Here is an 18,921-nt window from a genome sequence, read left to right on the forward strand (position 1 = left end):
TAAATATGATTTTTATTTTTATTTTACAAACTAAATTCTAGAATAAATGTTCAAAGTGGCTGCATTTGCAACTGTTAAATGCAGTTGTGACTGGCTATTTAATGCAGGTTCTTTGAAACTGACCACCAATTCTTATAGTGTTTGTGGTTTGTTGATATTGCACACCAGATGTACATCTTCAGCAAATTCAATAGTTTTTCATGATTTTAAGCACTTCAAATTCTACTGCATTGATGGTTTACATAGTTGTCCAAAAGGAATTACACTTTATCAAAGAAATATAGCAAGTTCATTGTGATGAATCACCTTGCATACAAATTATTGAAATCGATGACAGTTCTAACTATTGAATGGTTTTTTTTTGGAATCAGTAAGTTGATAAACTCTTTGAATTCGATATAATCATAGGTTTAACTGTTTTTCCTCTATGAACAGTTGATTAATGCAAATTAATCTCAGCATACAAGCATTAATTACTTTTTTGGCGAGGCAGTTAATTGGTTTTTTTTTTTTTTTTTTTAGTGACTGTGTCATCTAATGCTGTCCTATATCTTTTGTCTTTCTTGTCATTAATAGAACCAGTTTTCCTGAATTTAGTCACTGTCCTTAGTACTGATGTCTTATTAGGAACTGGTCTGTCTCAGTACTTCAGCGACAAAATTCTTGAACTTCATCACCGATTACATAGTGAATTATGACTCAATAGTAATACAAACACGTTCTCTTGTGAAAAAACCACCTTCTAACTGAAACTACACTGAATGTTCTGATCACTTTGCAATAGCTCCAATAATTGTCTACTGCAGCTGCATGATATACAGAAATTAGACAAGTTCATTCCAGTACATCCACATGCTTGAATAAACTCCAACATCTACTTCAGTTTGGTAGACGTTGGGAGTATTCTCCCAATGTGGGACGTAATAGGTATGGGAGTAGAGTAGTCAATTCAAATTTTATAGAAAGTTGATTGATGGGTTGTGTCATATATGAAACACTTTTTAACTAAAAAAAACTGATCATATGTAATTCTATATTAGCAGTAAGCTAAGACTCTTAATTGACTTCCATCCAAAAGAATGGTCTTTTAATCACCCAGTTTGCATGAGTATATTTTAATCAGTAATATATGAAATTTATTAATATATTTTGTCTTCTTGATGTAATGAATTTATTTTTAAATTTTAATATTTTCCCATTTTAGTGATTACATCAGCCAACTATACGTGAGTCGCTTTGAGTATGTGTAATATATATTGATGTGATTTCCAAAAATTCAGTGTCGAGCATTTATTTTAAGTTAGAGAATTTTTCAAGATTTCATTTATTTAAACAACAGATGTAATGTATGATTACATATAATAATGGATTTAGGAAAAAATAAATTCAAATAGCACTGAATCTGAATTTGAATTTTTGGCTTTACCAGTGATTTGTAGTAGAAGAATTATGTGTTTTCAATCATTTATTTTTGTTGATGTTATCCTAATTGCCATTTAAGTTATTTCTTTCTTAATCCTCATATTTTCCTTCTTCTTTCTATATAATCCTTCGAACTATCAAAATTGTCTGGTTTATCTTAATTTTCTTTTAGTATGTCTAAAACTTTTGATTGGGCTTTCTCAGATTCAGTTCCATTCTTATAGAAAAAGTAAAACAGATTGTATATGTTTGCCATATGAGCTTGGGTGTTATAATAATGATGAGTCGATGTCTGGTGAGTTTATTGTCGTTGAATTTTTCTACCAGATTGAGATTTGTTGATCTCAAAGCATTTAGAATGATCTTCTTTTTTTTTACTGATGGTAGTTCAGTTATGTATATTAAAAGTGTACCATATTATGATTCAGATAAATTTAAGTTTTATTTTCAAAATAATTAGAATTTACAAAGATAAAAAACTGTCAATTATATGAAAACTTCGAATGATAGTGTATTGGAGTTGGGGAAAAGTTTCTTTCTATTTTTCTGCTAAATTGTATGTGAATTACATATCTCTAGTATTATTAAGCAAATTTGTCAACACTTGCATGCTTTTGAAAGGTAAAATCATTCACTATTTTTAGAAAAGTTATGATTATATTAGTTTCTTTATTTAAAAGTTATTATCTGTTAAATATGAGTGAAAATAAAGAAGATACAGTCTGAGATTTTATTACAAAAAAGGGAACAGTGCGACTAAGGCTGCTAAAAAAATTTGTGTTGTTTACGGATATGATGCAGTATAAGTACATGTGACACAAAGCTGGTTCAAACAATTTTAATCTTGAAATTTTATGTCAGTGAAGCATCTTGTTCTGATAAGCTAAAAACTGGGAAGTCTTTGAAATCGTGGAACATTTTGAGTAAGATTGCTGCATTAGCAGTTGTGATATCAGTATCATGACTGTATACCGATCTCATGTTTAAACATCGACCACAAAACAGTTTCAAGCCATTTGAAGAAGGCTGGATATAAAAAAAATCCCTTTTGGCATGCCGAAAGGCAGAAGTAGATTTCACTGGTGCCAAGTAGAGGATAAAAAAGATTTCCACCTTAAAGTTAAAAAAACTTCAAATTTACTCAACAGAACAACGGTTGTATGTGAAAAAAGTTTCACATGTTTAGGATACGACAAGCCCCATTTTACAATTCCAGTAACATTTTGGTCATCTGACTTAACGACCACTTCAAACCGATTTGATACTGTGCCTATTAGGGGAGGTATGATTTTTTTTTCTTGTCTTCAGAACTGCCTTTTTTCCTCCCCCTGGGCCAATGGTTGATGATATCAAAAAACTTTACTTTCATAAGTTTTAGGCTCTTATCCAAAGAATAGTAGGAACTTTAAATGAATTCAATATTTTACTTAAGAAAGTTATAGCAATATTTTTTTTTTTCAAAAAAAGCCCCCCATTTCCACTTGCCCATTATTTTGCCCATTAATGAACTCAACTGCAATTTTGGTTCATTATATTTTACGTACCAATTTGAAAGTGATTGGCACAAAATTACAGCAATTATCGTGTCCACAAGAACATGAAATATATATATAAACTTTTGAACTGATGGCTTTTGGTGGTTTTGGGGTCTGAAGGATGTGAAACGCAAAGATGTGTCGAAATTTCTTGAAAGTTGAATCATGATACCCATTACAATAGGTAGCTCTTATGAAATCTACCTAATAAAGTTAGTATTTGAATGCCACATGATTTAATAGTGAAAAAATTAATGGATCGAATCTTCATTTGTGAGTAATTACTGAAACAGAACAAAACCATTTTTAAAATGGTTCATTATGAAAGATGAAGAATATATCATGTGCAGTTATGTGGGTAAAAGAATATGGTTGAAGTGCAGTGAAGTTTTGGAAACTGTGGCAAAGCTTGGACTGGCACCAATAAAAGTGATGTTTTGTGTGTGATGGGGCCAGAAAGGAATGTTTGCTATGAGCTGCTACTGCCCTGTCAAATGATTGATTCTAACCTCTACCATCAACAACTGGAAAGATTACGCCAAGCGATCTCAGTAAAATGACCAGAATCGATGAGAAGGTTAAATGTTATCTTCCATCACGATATCGCTAGACCACACACATCTTTGGCGACCCTGTTGAAAATTGAGATAGCTTGCCCAGGAGGTTTTGATGCATCCCTCATATTGTTCTAACTTTGCACTGTTAGGCTATTGTTTGTTTTGTTGTCTACAGAACTTTTTAATGGTATAAAATCAATTTTAAAAGGGGACTGTGGAAAATCACCGTAGTTTTTAGTTTAGAAAATTCAGAAGTTTTACAGTGACGGGATTATAATTTTATCTCAAAAACAGCAAAAGGTTGTCGATCAAAACGGCAATATTTTGATTAATAAACTTTTTTTGAAACATAAAAAACACCTGTTTTACTTTTGCATTAAAATATGAACAGACATTTTAGACCGACCTCTATATATATATATTATATTTGGTTAATTTATTAAATAATAAATTATGTTTCTGATCAAAATTTTATAAAATACAAATATTAAATACACACTTTGTATATTAAAAATAACAATTTACCATTCCTGAAGGAAGAAAAGTAATTTAATCTTACAAAAAATTACATTGCTTTCTGAATAGGCATGGATTATCAAGCTGAATGTGCTACACTATGTACAGAAATATAAACCACTAAAAATTATTTATTAACTGTAAGAGCTTAAAAAGTTATATTTTCAATATTCTTATTTCCTAAAATTAAAGTGAAATTATTTATTATTCATCGGTCCATTCTAGCTTCAATATGGATTTTGTTAGGGGTTATACTTACGAAAGTAATATTAAGCTACATTAAGTAATATTAAATATCACACAGTAAAGAAGATTATTCAAGATTATTTAACTAATAAGCAATGCTTAGAGTGTAATTTTCCCTCTATTTTGTGAATTTAAAATTTTACCTCTTAAATGTTTATTTATTTATAAAGTTTTATAAAACCTTTTTATTAGTAGTGTAAGTGACAACAACAGTGCTTTCAATGTAAGAAGACGAGATTTAAGATCAGCAAACAATTATCTTTTACTCAAACCCATAAGTAAAATGTTTAAAAGGAATTTTTATTATGTCACTCCTAAGATCTATAACAAGTCGGCACAGTTTGTTAAGGAAAGCAACGCAGTTAGTAAATTTTTTCATTATTCAAAAGAACGGTTGCAGAATTTTGTTGATGTAATGTTTTTTTTAGTTCAAAGTGAATAAATTATTTCATTTTTCTTATCTAAAATAATAATATTACTAAGTATTATTTTTTCAAAACAATAAATAAATAAGTGAATTCAAATACAACCTTATAAATTGTGATAATTAATTAGAAGCAACATGCTATGTTTTCAAGCTATGGAGCATTATCCAGTGAATAGTAGTAACCTTAGCTCTTGAATTTTTCCCTTCAAGATACCAGATTCGTAAATTTTAGGTAGTAAATATTTTGTGCTAATTATTTAAAGTTTTATGTAACACATTTATAAGTTTTTATTTATTTATTTATTCATTATACATAAATTTAGTTCAATTTTTCTTTTTTTTGTACAATACTAAATTGTATAAATGTAAGTTAAACTATTCGGCAAGGTTCCAGTAATTTTATAGAATAAATAAATAAATATAGGAAGTGACTAAAAAGTATAATCAAACAAGATAAAAACTAAAGAAAAGAATTTAAACTCTGTAATCCTGTAGTCTAAATTTGTGTGGCATGGGAACACTGAAGGATTAAATAATTTTATTTAAATAAACCCTATAACTGACAGACTCCATTGAGATATTTATTAAATCTTTATTTTTTAATTAACTACTCTACAAACCCACATTATGTATAAGTTTAATCAAAAATAGCTTATTATAAACTGGAAAAAAATAATTTGTTTTGTCCCAGAACAAATTATTTTTTCACCGACAAAAAATGTGTAAGATGTTTTAAAATACTTGTATGTTAAAACTTTTATACAAGTGTTTGCAAGTATTTATTTTTCTAAAATTTTAATTTTTACATTACATAGAACTATTTTTTCAGAAAATAAAACTTATTTTTATATATACAGAGCATCAAAATTTTAAATTAAATATAAAAATTAAAAGAAATTATTGTATGTATACTCACACCTCCTTCCTCATCTGAATTATTCAACATTAAAAGTAATAAAACCACAAAAACAAAATTTGAAAACTCTTTATATTTTTTTGTTGGATTATTTGTTATCAGAGAAGCATTTTTAACAGCTAATACATTACAATTTTAAAAACATATAAAATAATTATCAATTATAAAACTCTTCCACTTATAGCTAAAGAACATGATTTTATTATTGATAATTGTTGTATAAAAAGATTTTTTAAATTTTTAATAATGATTTTTGATTATGATGTAGTAAGTTGAAAAATGTTTAAGAAAATATTTGAAAATAAACATAGAATTTAAAAAAAAAAATGTTTTTATTCAGACTGTAGCATAATAATAAATTATGTAGATCACATCATAAATAGTAGAGTGTTTTACTCCATTTAGAAAAAAGAACTGCTTCATCATTTGCCTGAATGGATTAATAAAAGTGACGCTTTGTATGGGGTGGGATCAGAAAGCAATTTTTCACTATGAGCTGCTGTTGCCCAGTTAAATTATTGATTCTAACATATACAGTCAACAACTAGAAAGATTTTGCCAAGTGAAAAAAATGTTATCTTCCATTGTGATAACGCTAGACCTCATGAAACCATGATTAGAGAAACCATGAAGAAATGCTAATTAAAGCAACATTATATAATACAAAATTAATTATAAAATAAAAAATTGATGTGATCAAAATCTATATTAATTATTTAAAATCTTAGTGCTAAAATGAATACATAAAATACCAAATATAAAAATAACTATAAAATAATTCTATTTTAAAAGATATTACTGAGAATAGATAAATTAATGAGAAATTTCTTTTTAAAAAATAATTTGGTAATTTAAGAATTCATTATAAGGCCCTTTTTTGCTAGCCAAAGTACTGTTTTGAATTACATGAAAATAGTTGTTTTTTTTTTTGTTTGGTATAGATGGATATTGATATTTTTTAAGAACTAGCGACTATTTTTTCCAGCAAAGATTGCTATTTCATAAATTTAAACGCAAAGGATAATTAAAAATATTTTATTCTATTTAATTGGTATACACCGTTCATAATTATGGGTCCCAAACACTGATCTGATAGCTCATTTTTATATTTTGAAAACTTGTTCTAACTTCCTGAGAGAACCCCATATCATCTTATGGAGATGATACAGCAGTGTATGTAAGTAAAATAAATATCTTATAATGATGAAAAGTTCAGCATTTGTTACTAATGAAATAAATTTGGTATTCTCAAAAAATTTATCATCTAATAAAATACCCAGACATTTTGTTTTACGAACAACTATCTTACTATCTTTATCATTAATGGGAATTATATTAACTATATACGTTTACCTGAGAAGTCAATATTACAATGGTTTATCCGTGTTTAAAGTTAGATAGTTACAGTCATCCAGTGAATAATCTTTTTAATTGTTAATGTAGAATTTTCAAATCCTTTCAGACTAATAAATCATTAAAACAGTTTTACTAAATTGAAGGTAAAACATACAGTGAGTATAGATATCTCAATTGTCTTGTCTTAAGGTCTGGATAAAATAATTTCATTCTTCAAGTTTCATAAAATCAGGTTTTGCTGCTCATGTCTAATACCCTACAAATAAAAAGACAGTCTTAAATTAAAATAATAGACATTTGCTTCAATTTCACCATTATAATTTGGTATCCTGCCTGCTCACAGGTCCCTTACGCCATTGTTGTCTCCTTCCATGACTGTCCTAAGCCTTCTCCATCATCCCCCTGTAGTTTCTAATCTTCACCTCATTTATTATCTTATCCTTCTTCTTCTTCAGTTCCTTTCTCCATCTACTGACCCTTCTGATGCAGTTGTCAAGATTCCACTTTCTCTAAACACATACTCTTACCAGTTTTCTTCAATTTTGTACTCTTCCCACATAAGTGCTCTTTCTTTTTTAATCGTGTTAATTATTTCCTCAATCTTCACTTTATTTGTCCATTTTACTTTCTTCATCCTTCATCTTATCTACATTTCAAAAGCCTGAATCCAGTCCCTCTCCCTCTTTCTCATCGTCCATGTTTCACTTCCAAACAACGACACTGCTCCAACTTTCTTTTTCTGTTTAGCTTCTGGAACCACTTTAAGGTATTACTTCAGAAGATGAATGAGGATAATATGTATGGATGTAAATGAAGTGTAGCCTTGTACAATCTCAAGTTGACCATTCCTGAGATGTGTGGTTAATTGAAACCCAACCACCAAAGAACATCGGTATCGATGATCTAGTGTCATGAACACCCTCCATACGTAGCATTTGGCTAACCTCTCTTTTAACCATAAGTCCAGACTTTTACTACACAGTAATTCATTCTTCTTACCATTTCTATCTTAAAGGCTTCCTTTGCCATTTCTATCCTTACTTTTATTTCCACATGATCTTACAGTCTTCTGTCACCATAGTTCCCAAATATCTGCAGTTTTTTCCTTTTCCTTCTCCTCATTTATTTTTACCACTAAATTCTCTTTGTTTTTTACTTTTATTACATACATTTTTTCTATATTTATTTTCATTCCATATCATCAATATTACTCTACTATCAGGAAGTTTGTGCATTTTTTTTGTCCTAAACTTATTTCCTTCTTCTCTTTCTTATAATATACTTTGTCATATCTACAATTTAAATGTTGAACAGTGTCTAGGGGCAATATCTTCCCTAATACCTTGACCTAGACCAAGCATGTCAGTCATATTCTTATTTACTTTCATTACTGGTATTTGTCTCATGTATAATTATTTAATTGATCTTCTGTCTTTCCATTCTACTTTTTTCTGTTTAAGAATCTCCATCATTTTCTTCCGTTTGACTCCTATCAAATGCCTTCTCTTAATCTATGAAACAGACTCTTCTTCTCTCAAGATATTTTTCAGTTTGAGATCATACAAATGGATGTTACTCAACAAGGCTCCCCGCAACCGTAGCATCCATCCAATGGATATCTACCCATAGATCACAGGATGCACCAGGTAGAAATTGATAATTCTTAAGAAAGGGATGGTTACTGTTACTATTCATTAAAGTACCACAAAACAAGATAAACACCCTTGCCAGAAGGACTGTCTCCTAGCCTGTAGGTATTCATCTAAACCTGTAGTTATTATGACAGCCAACACTAAAGCAGCAATCTCATATTTTACACCATCCAGTTTAAATACACACTGCAACAAAATTTTTTTCCTTGATTATTAGAAACCATCTGAGAAGAGGCTTTTTCTTAATTAAATTCAATTTTTGTTTACCTTAAAATGGTGTGTTTTATGAAAATATATCACTGATATAAAATAACGTACAAATAATGAAGATAAATGTGGTCATTCTTATATAATTAAATCTAGTCCCAGAATTTTCTGATTCCATCATGTATTTCAGTTTTTATTACAATTTTGTGAAAATGTTGAATTTTACTGAGGTGTATTTATTTTGGTTGTCTTTTATTTTAGGGAGTACCTGGTAGTCAAGGTTTACCTGGTTATCCTGGCGACAAAGGTGATGCTTGCTTTGTTCCATTAAGTTTAGTGAAAGGTGAAAAAGGAGAAACAGGACCACGAGGAGAACTAGGACCTGGTGGTCCCATTGGACCCCAAGGATTCAAAGGTCCAGTTGGAAAACCTGGTCCACCTGGGATTCCAGGAAAGCCAGGTCTACCGGTAATTTTTTTACATTTATTATTATTATTATTTATATTGATTTTTATTTGTAATTAATGTAGGAAAGGACAAGTTCATGTATAAACAAATGTTTTTTAATCGAGGTCATGTTAAAATTCATATTTTGAAGAGTTAAATTGTAATTTTCTATTTATAATTTTATAGTTTTGAAGTCTTTTTTTTAGGTGGGAGTCTGAACAGAGTACCTTTTATTAACAGATTATCACAGTTGCAAGCTATTCCTTTTACCCAAAATGCATATTAGGTGTACAGACATATTGTAAAAATAATTTCTAAAATCTTGAAATGATTTATTGGAGTATTATATGTTTCTAATAGGTATTTCTAGGTCTGATCTTCAAGTTATATTAGTTACATACTTAATAATTTAGGGATTTATAAATCAATAGATATTTCATTCAGATCAGTACATAATTTTAAATTATAAATATCTTATCGGTAACAAATCAGCATGCTAATCAGTCTTTGGGTAACAGAAAAACTGGTCTATCATTTGGTTGTAAAGATCAAGTAAAACGATGGAAAAACCTTGATCAGAGCAATATCAAAAAATTCCAAATTAATTTTTTTTTCTAATTCTTGTGAGTAAATAACCTGATAGGTTGTAATCACTTGAAAAAAAATTTGACAACACAGTTGTAGAACTTTCCTATCATGCTACTAAAGCCACGTTCTGGGAAAGTCCTACAACTGTGTGTTGTTTCTGATGCACAGCTTACACACACAACTTAAACTATTTATCATTTTATTTAAATATATCTTTTTTGTTTATTTGATTCAATGATTCTAACTAAAGCATGTGCATATCGTATTTAATTCATGCGGGTGTGGTGGTACTAGCGGCAATGATCGGCACTAGCTAAACTAATGTAATTTCACAAGTTACATAGATCAAATTTTGATTGTATGGTCGGCAAACTGGTGTAACTGCGAGGTTTAACACACCAGGCACTGAGTCAACCAGACGATCGAGTTCGAGACCCACCCAGACTGAGTTACTGTTTTACATGTTAAATATTACTCATTTATTTAATTCTACCACTCATCTGTGATGTCATAACATAGCAGATTACTAAATAGCATTTTTTGAGGTGAGAGTACAAGTTCACAAAAAGTTTTTTTGTAAATATTTTTATTTTTAATAGTTAAAAAATGTGCTTAAAAAAAAAAGTGACCTTATATAGGCAAAATCTCAAGATACTGAGGGTGACCTTGCTCTATAGTCTCATCCTCTTTACCTTTTAAGTTGAAAATTTAGTGGCATCAATTCCCTATTTATAGAAGTAATCTGACCAAGTTTGGTCAAAATTAGTCCAGTAGTTCTGGAGATACAAGGTGATATAGATGCCAACACCGAACACACACCTATCTACTAACATTAACATCTGGAAAATTTCCATCCGGTTTGTGTCAAAACATCAATATCTGGTGAAAAACGCATATGCCTAAATTGGACCAATTATAATACTTTCTTTTCTAGAGCTATAGTGCTATCTAGATGGGAAAGAAATAGTAGCAATAAATAACACTACTTGTTATTTATGAAAAAAAAAAAACATTTTTTAAATTATAACAAAAGAAATTGAAATAAAGGTTTAAAAATGAAATTTTGCTTGCACCAAATTACTCAAAAAATAGAGAAAAAAATAAGGGGTTGTAAAGGGACTCGTACACATTTAACATCAAACTAAAGTAATTATAAGAAAAGCCGACACTCAGCAAAATTACAAGAGTAATGTAAAAATAGAAATATGAAAGTAATTAAAATAAAGTAACAGTGTGGTCTGTAAAGGTATAATTGATTTGGATTTTAAAGACCCCACTAAAAATGAACAGAAACTGAAAATATATTGAATTTCAGATTTAATTAATTTAAAATGTTTGTCAGTTTCAGCTAAGAAATCATGTATAATAATTTTTCAGCTTATATAATCACCAGTGCCCAGTTCTATGCAATTGCTTGAATCTCTGCAGTCTAATGCCCGCAGTCAAAAATAATATGATATATTGTTATATGGTAGTTATCCAAAAATTGACCCCTGATTAAATATGGCGATTGGAGGATTACCAAACAATTTGAAAAGGTCCCTGCATTAACCTGCTGTGTACTAAAAAAAATGACAAAAGACAATTTCTTCATTACTACTTGTAATGATGTCTTCTCCAGTCTCTTTTGACTGTCTTGGGTTGGTAGTTCTGTAGATTCAATAGTTTACTTTTTTTGAGTTTGATTATTTTTCCTGATAGCAAATGTTTCTGTGATGGTTATTTCCTGATGAAAGTATTTTCTATGTTTGTCAATCACAGTACAAAGATTGTTAGGAGGAAAAATCAAAATATGAACCTAAGAAATAAATTTTAAGTTACCTATAGTTTTTAAGATCTTTTACAAGATCTACATAGTTATCAAAGTTTATGATTTCATTTTATCATTTCATATTTGAGAATGATTTCTGTGTGGTATCCATAACAGCCATTAAATTATTCAAATTAAGAATCATTAATTTACACATAAAATTTGAGAATTTTTCTTTTATAAGCAAAACATGCACCAATACGATTCATTGCTTTAATAAAATTTTCATCAAAAACAGCGTAATGTGGTGGAAAAATAGTTCCTGATTCACCACATACTTTTCTTACACAATATGCCTTTCTTTTGATCAAAGGATTTTTATATAATGATTTTTATTATTCCTGCTGCCCTGCTAGTATAAGAATTACAAAATTTAAAGAACTGATCTGCAATACACATACATGCGTAATCAAGTTCAGGTCTGTGCAAACATTAAATTAATATTTCTCAAAGTGAATCCTGCTTGATATCTCCCATTTTATTATGACTCTTTTAAGGAATTGCAGTAGATATTTATTTGCAGTGAGACATAGGACTTCTTTGTAGAATTTGTAAAAGTATATTTTTGGTTATGATAGAGATTTAAAACAATACATTTGAATAAAATGAATGAAAAACTTATTTTTGTTATTCATATTTATTGTTAATTGGTTTTATTCAGAATGAGTAAACTTTATTTTATTTTATAGGGAAAACGAGGTCTCCCGGGAACTGATGGTATACCAGGAATAGCAGGATTAACAGGTGATAAAGGTGAAACTGGACTTTCAATAAAAGGAGAGCGTGGACCACCTGGACCTAATTGTTATGATGGACCCAAAGGAGAACCTGGTGGTCTTGGACAGAAAGGAGAACCAGGTGTGTAAATTTGTATTTAAAAAAAAATTCATCAAAAGTTACCAAATATTTCAATGGATATGGCCCTAACAAATTGTTTAACTCAAATTTAACTTTTATTAAAAGTCATTTGTAAAAGAAGTTGCTATACATCAGAAGGATGGTATCTGGATATTAAGAAAGTATACGGTTGTATTAGTTTTGAACTGGGATGTAGAATAGGGTTGTTAATAGAAAAAGGTTGCAGGTAGCAAGAACAATCAATCTACCTTGTAATAAAAAAAAAAAAAAATAGAAAATATTTAAAAATAATTTTTTTTCTAAATCTAAAACTAGATGTCATGCCTATTTTGATTGTTAATAATCAAAATCAGTAAATAGAGAGGAACTAGTATATAAATAAAAATCTAAACACTTAAAAAAATAGTAATAAAAGATAGAACGACAATGAATAATAATTATTAATTATATAGAGTAGGACCCCATTAATTTGTCACTTTTGAGACAATTTAATTATCGAAAATGGCAAATTACTGTATAGTGTAATAAAAGTCAGATTACATAAAAATTAATACTGCATTGACCTAACTGTTATCACCCCTCTTCCATTACTAAATGTGTTATAAAATGACTGCAAACTGATGAAATTTAACTACAGTATTCAACTGAGCATTTAGTATTTTATTATACACCAACATGTAATATACTTAGATAAGTAAACCATTCACTAACACAATTTTTTATAAAAGTTACGTATATACTGCACTGTACTGTTCTGTACTGTACTTAAAAAAAAAATCACTACACATTCAGCACTATAATACGTAAGTCTGTAACACACAGTAACTACAGAACATTGTAGGCCTATGTTAAAATTTGATGCCAACTTCAAAAAATAAGTTCCAGAAATTGTGTTGAGGATGTAGTAGAAAATTATTTTTTCCTTTTCAGTGCAGTTTTTTAAAGTGTGTTTTACATTATTTGTAGAATTGGTTTGATTTTTTAAAAAGAAGATTTTATTTTATTCTTTTTAGCTTTGTAACTTTCAAAGCTGTAATATGGATGACCACTTTTAAAATCATGAAAACCATTCGCAGCATTGTCCCCAGAGCATCATCTCCGTAATCCTGTTTCAAAACTTGTAAAGATCCTGTGAAAGCTTTCCCCAGTTTCACACAAAACTTTACATTGTATCATTGCTCCTGAAAAACACACATTACAAAAATCGCTTCTAACACTTAAACATATTGCATTCAAATAACAATAACACAAAAACTAAATAAGATATCAACAATCCAAAAACATGTGGTTACAGAGAAGGTTATGCAGAACACATTACTGCAGTAAAACAGTAATAAAGCGACTTTTGAGAATGTGATTAATAAAGAATATTGTGGTAAATAGAGGGGATGAATCATCACTTACTGATTGTTTTAGAGTGACTCACTTCTTTTCCACAGTAGCCACTTCTTTTCCTTTATTTGTTTACAAAAATATAACACGTACTGTACAGTATACAGTCGATTGTGTTTATTTTATCGTGTAGTATCAATTTTTATTCAGTCTACACTGTTAGATTTTTTTTAACAGTTTTTATGGAAAAAAGTGAACACGTTATATCTTACAGACAAAGGGGAGTGTACAACAAATATTGCACTTGAATTAAGTATCAGGAAACAAACTGTATCTGACTGGGAAAAAATAGAAAGTCAGTTTAAAATCATTGCATCAAAGTGGTAGCAAAAGACAGTTTAGGAATTAGAGATACATAAAAAAGCCAGAAAAACAGAGTTAGATAAGGGTTTGTACATCTGATTCTGTCTAGAACATGAACAAGGAGTTCCTGTTTCAGGTCCAGTTCTTCAAAGAAACGCTATAAACCTAAACAAAAAATTAGGTGGCAACCTGTCATTTACAGCAGGTTTTGAGTGGCTTTAAGATTGAAGCAATGTCATTGTATCTGACAGTAGCAATTTTCAGTGAAAGACTTTCGGCAGATAATGTCGGTAGTGAAATTTTTATTTTTTATTTTAATTTATAAAGGTTATTAATGAAAAAAATTTACTTCTATCTCAAAAATGTTGAATGCTGATGAGAGCAGTTTAAATTTTAAAATGTTACCAAATAAATCACTGATCTCTAAATTCAACTCTTCTGCTAAAGGGCATAAGTTCAATAAAGAATGACATTGTTATTGTGCATCCTAACCCCGTAGGGGGAATCACCCACCTTCTGACGTTACTGGTCTCTATACCACTCCCTCTGTTGCAAGCCCTGAGGGGCTTTATTGGAGGTCGTCTTTAGACCCTCTAACTGATTACATCTCACAGTCTTCAGCCAGGCCTCGGTCGGGATGCCACCGATGTAAATGCTTCGGCAGATATTTGAATCAGTAAAATACATACAAATTAACTGTACTGTTATTGTGCAGTAAAACATCAGCGGAATTAAAGTTACTGTTGTTTATAGAAGGAAATCTGCTAAATCCCTTGCTCTAACATGAACTTACTTTCAGCAAAGTACAGAATACACAGATCAGCTTGGATGAACACAGATCTCTTTAAAAACTGGGTTTTCAATACATTATTCCATTATTTCAAAACTTTTTGAAGGGTCAAGGATTAGAAGAGAAAGCAGTTTTATTTATTGACAGTGCTCCAACCCATACAGCAGAAAACACTTTAGATCTGGCAACATCTTTGTAAATTTTTGCCACCAAATGTAACAGCTCTCATACTGCCATATGATCAGGGTGTAATAGAGGAAGTGAAGATACAAAATGAAAATTATTGCCCCTCTATTAGAACAAGAGACCTAGAAGGAAAATAACCTTTGTGGACCTTCTCAAAAAATTGACATGAAGGCAGTAATTTATTATTCTGTTAAAGGTTGGAATGATATTGAAAAAAAAGCCTAATAAAATGCTGGAAAAATTTTTGGCCAGATAATCTGATACTAGAAAGCCTAAAAATGAAATAAATATTTGATCTGATTTTGATGGGACAAACGATGAGGATTTTGTCCCATTATGTAAAAAATTAGAAGACCATCTAGTTGTTAAGACTGAAGATGTCACTTCTCAGGTTTCTTGCAACAGTGACATCGGACATCAGATTCTCAGCAAAGATGATATCGTAGAAGCTTTTATGTCAACTTCAATGGATTCAGAAGGCAACAGCTCAGACAATGAAGAACATGAAGAAACAGTTAATCCAAATCATATTGAAGCTGCTGATATGATGGAGCAGCTACTGACCCATTTTTAGAAGCAGGAAGACACTTTTTAACTTAAAGCATCTGCAAGATTATGAAGACATGAAGCGACTTTAAAACAACAGAAAATAAGTGAAAGTGGTTCAAACAGTAATTCATTTTTTTTTTTTTTTAATAAGTGTATTTGTGTATAGTCAGTTATTGATTTTTTTCAAGTGTAATTGTTTTCATTTTTTAAGTGTGTTGTCCTCTATATTACAAACAAATAAACAAAATTTTCAAAACTTTACTATAAAACTGTTACAGTATTTTCACGATCGCCAAAAAATGAGTGTAATATATTTAGGGTGTATGTATGTTTGTTCCACTGTACAAAGCTGTACACAGCTTTCGCTCAATGGCTAAACCAATTTAAATGTAGATCCTGCATTGGAATCCTTATGTTACCAGTGTTATATGCAACATAAATATATATAAAAACACTCATGAGTGTTTTTAAAAATAATCTTTATTTCTAATAAGCACTTATTATTATAATAGACTTATCTCTTTTTTATACACACAAATACTAATTGTATAATATAATGTAAGTTATGCGTACATGCTTACTTTAAAATAAGTGCATTGAACAAGTGCCATACATGGACTTTTTATGTTACTTGTTGATTGTAACAAAGCAAGTATACAGGACTAATTTATTACTGTTTCAATTAACAAAGGATGCAGCTGCATTCCATTACATGGTGGCTAGATTTCTTAGTATTTTAGTGATATGCAGCATATGTGACCTATGGAATACAATGCATCAGAATTTTACTGTAACATAATTCCGCCTTCCCCAAATAAAACACCCTGGAGTTGATTATCAAACACAGGCATTTTTCTCTTAAATATTTTAACATACAATGACAATCAATATACAATATAATATTATAGACCAAATTGATATATCACTTGTGACAATATTATTTTTCCTGAGTACTGACAAATTATTCAAATATATATATTTTCTAATTCTAATGGCTTAAGATTTATTGATAAGTGAGATTTATTGATAATGCTGGACATTTTCTATATTTAATTCATTAACATCAGGAAATTTCAGATGCCAAGAGCTTTTACTTATAACTGTAGTGGGTATCCTTGTACAATATTTTACTATTATTTGAATCTATTAAATATATTCCTACTAATACTTGAGTTATAGCTTCTTTATAGTTCATAATTGTTAACTTTTCTTTATGTGGCATTATTGCCATAAAATATTGCAATTCTGATGTCCATTTAATCATATTTTCTTTTACTTCAAGTAAAAGTATTTGCATAATAATAATTGCAAATATAATCATAATAATGAACAAAATTATGATACGTATTTTCTAACTTAGCTATACCTCAATTAACCGGTACAATTCTAGAATTAATCGTAATATTTTTAATTTCTGCTGGACAGAAGCAGCAGATCCCAGATGGGGATCTGGGATTATTCTCATTTAAGGACATGAGGATGTACCTGCAACAGGATTTAAGTTAGCATTAGTTTCTGTATTGGAAGGTTGGTTTTATTGTCAAATTTTCTTAATTTTTCAAGGATCTTTTATATTTGATAGATGAAACTTATTTTTTGTATTATAATGTCCTCCTTCAGTCTTCGCCGTTTTTCTTTCTTCATTAATCAATGTAATTTTTTTATTATATTTATTTTTCATTTTACTTTGTTTTTGTACCGTTTTGACATATACTTCTTGCAGTTTTAATTGTATTTAATTTGTTGAATTTTATTTTAATAACACATGTATTGGAATATCTCTTCAGAAATTCCAATAGTTAAATTATCTTAGGTTTTCCTTTATATTCAGATAATTTAATACGTAGTTTACTAAATATAATTATTTTATACAACATTACTAAATTATTCTACTAGTTTAATTAAATCATATGAAACTGTATGTTATTTTATTTCAATCCTATATACTACATTTTTATTTTATTCCATTGTGTATTATTGTAATATAACTTTTTATCTTTTAGGGTATGTGAGTTAATTTACTTCTTGAAATTACGGGATCTGTATGTCTGCAAATAACTTCATTCATAAAATATTATTACTGTTAAATTACTAAATATAATTATTTCATTTTCAGACGTATATTGCATTCATTAATATCATTCTGTATGTGTACTTTTAAATTTGGAGCATAGTATTTTTTTTTTAATCTGTTGATACGTTTTTTGTATTCCATGATGATTTGTTTTTCCTACTTGATAATTATTTATTATTTCTTGTAATTCATTATTATTAATAATATCTAATAATGTAATGGTGCACTTAACTAATTGCAATTGGTTACTTTTACATTATATTTACATTTACATTACATTACGTTACTTTTATATTATATTTTATACTTGGTATCAAATATTCTTTAAGAGAATTAATTATATTTTCAGCAAAACTATTTTCAGCTATTTCTACATTTATTCTTGTCTTATAGTTTTTGTATTTTAATTTTACTTGGATTATTTTTAACTAATTTTAATGTTACTTGATTTTTACTATAATTAACTAGATCCTTTGGTATTGGTTATCATATTACCTTCAAAATTTGTGTGTCATTTGGTCATTTAAAATCCTAAATTTTTATTTACTTTTTCATTAATATTTAATTAAATACATGATAAGGCATCTGTATTCTGATTTTTCTTTCCTTTTTTATGCTATTTCATAATTAAATTCTTCTAATTTTAGTCTCCATCGTAATAACTTTGAACTTAGTTCTTTAATTGAAAATAACCATTGTAACAGCTTGTGATCAATAAAATATTTAAACTTCCTACCATTAAGATATAGGCGAGAATATTTTGTTGCCCAAACTATCACAAGTAATTCTTTTTCAATTGACAAATAATTATGTTCAGTATCATTAATAGTTCTACTTGTGTATGCTATTGGTATATCTCCATCATTTTTATTTTGACTTAATATTGCACCTACTGCTACATTAGCTAAGAAAAGCTGCTTTACATCAGTTATAAGAAAAAATTCTTTATTAAAATTGGGTATTGTAATAATGGTTCATTTAATAAAACATTTTTACATAATTCAAAACATTTAATATATTCTACATCTTCAATATTTATTTTAGCATTTTTTTCTTTAACATTTAGTTAATGGCTTTCTTATATTGGCTT

At 29.0% G+C, this 18,921-nt stretch overlaps 1 protein-coding gene across 2 annotated transcripts in view; it reads left to right on the plus strand.

Moving 5' to 3' along the window:
- The window catches only part of LOC142320509 (uncharacterized), a 238,609-nt gene that overhangs the window by 136,353 nt on the left and 83,335 nt on the right, over positions 1-18,921 (plus strand). For both annotated transcript variants that reach the window (XM_075358372.1, XM_075358373.1), the window contains exons 14-15: positions 9,096-9,302; positions 12,369-12,537. In XM_075358372.1, coding sequence (XP_075214487.1) covers positions 9,096-9,302; positions 12,369-12,537 — 376 coding nt within the window. The remainder of the gene's footprint in view (positions 1-9,095; positions 9,303-12,368; positions 12,538-18,921) is intronic.

This window comes from Lycorma delicatula, chromosome 2 (assembly GCF_047948215.1).
Source record: "Lycorma delicatula isolate Av1 chromosome 2, ASM4794821v1, whole genome shotgun sequence".
NCBI classification, from domain to species: Eukaryota; Metazoa; Arthropoda; class Insecta; order Hemiptera; family Fulgoridae; genus Lycorma; species Lycorma delicatula.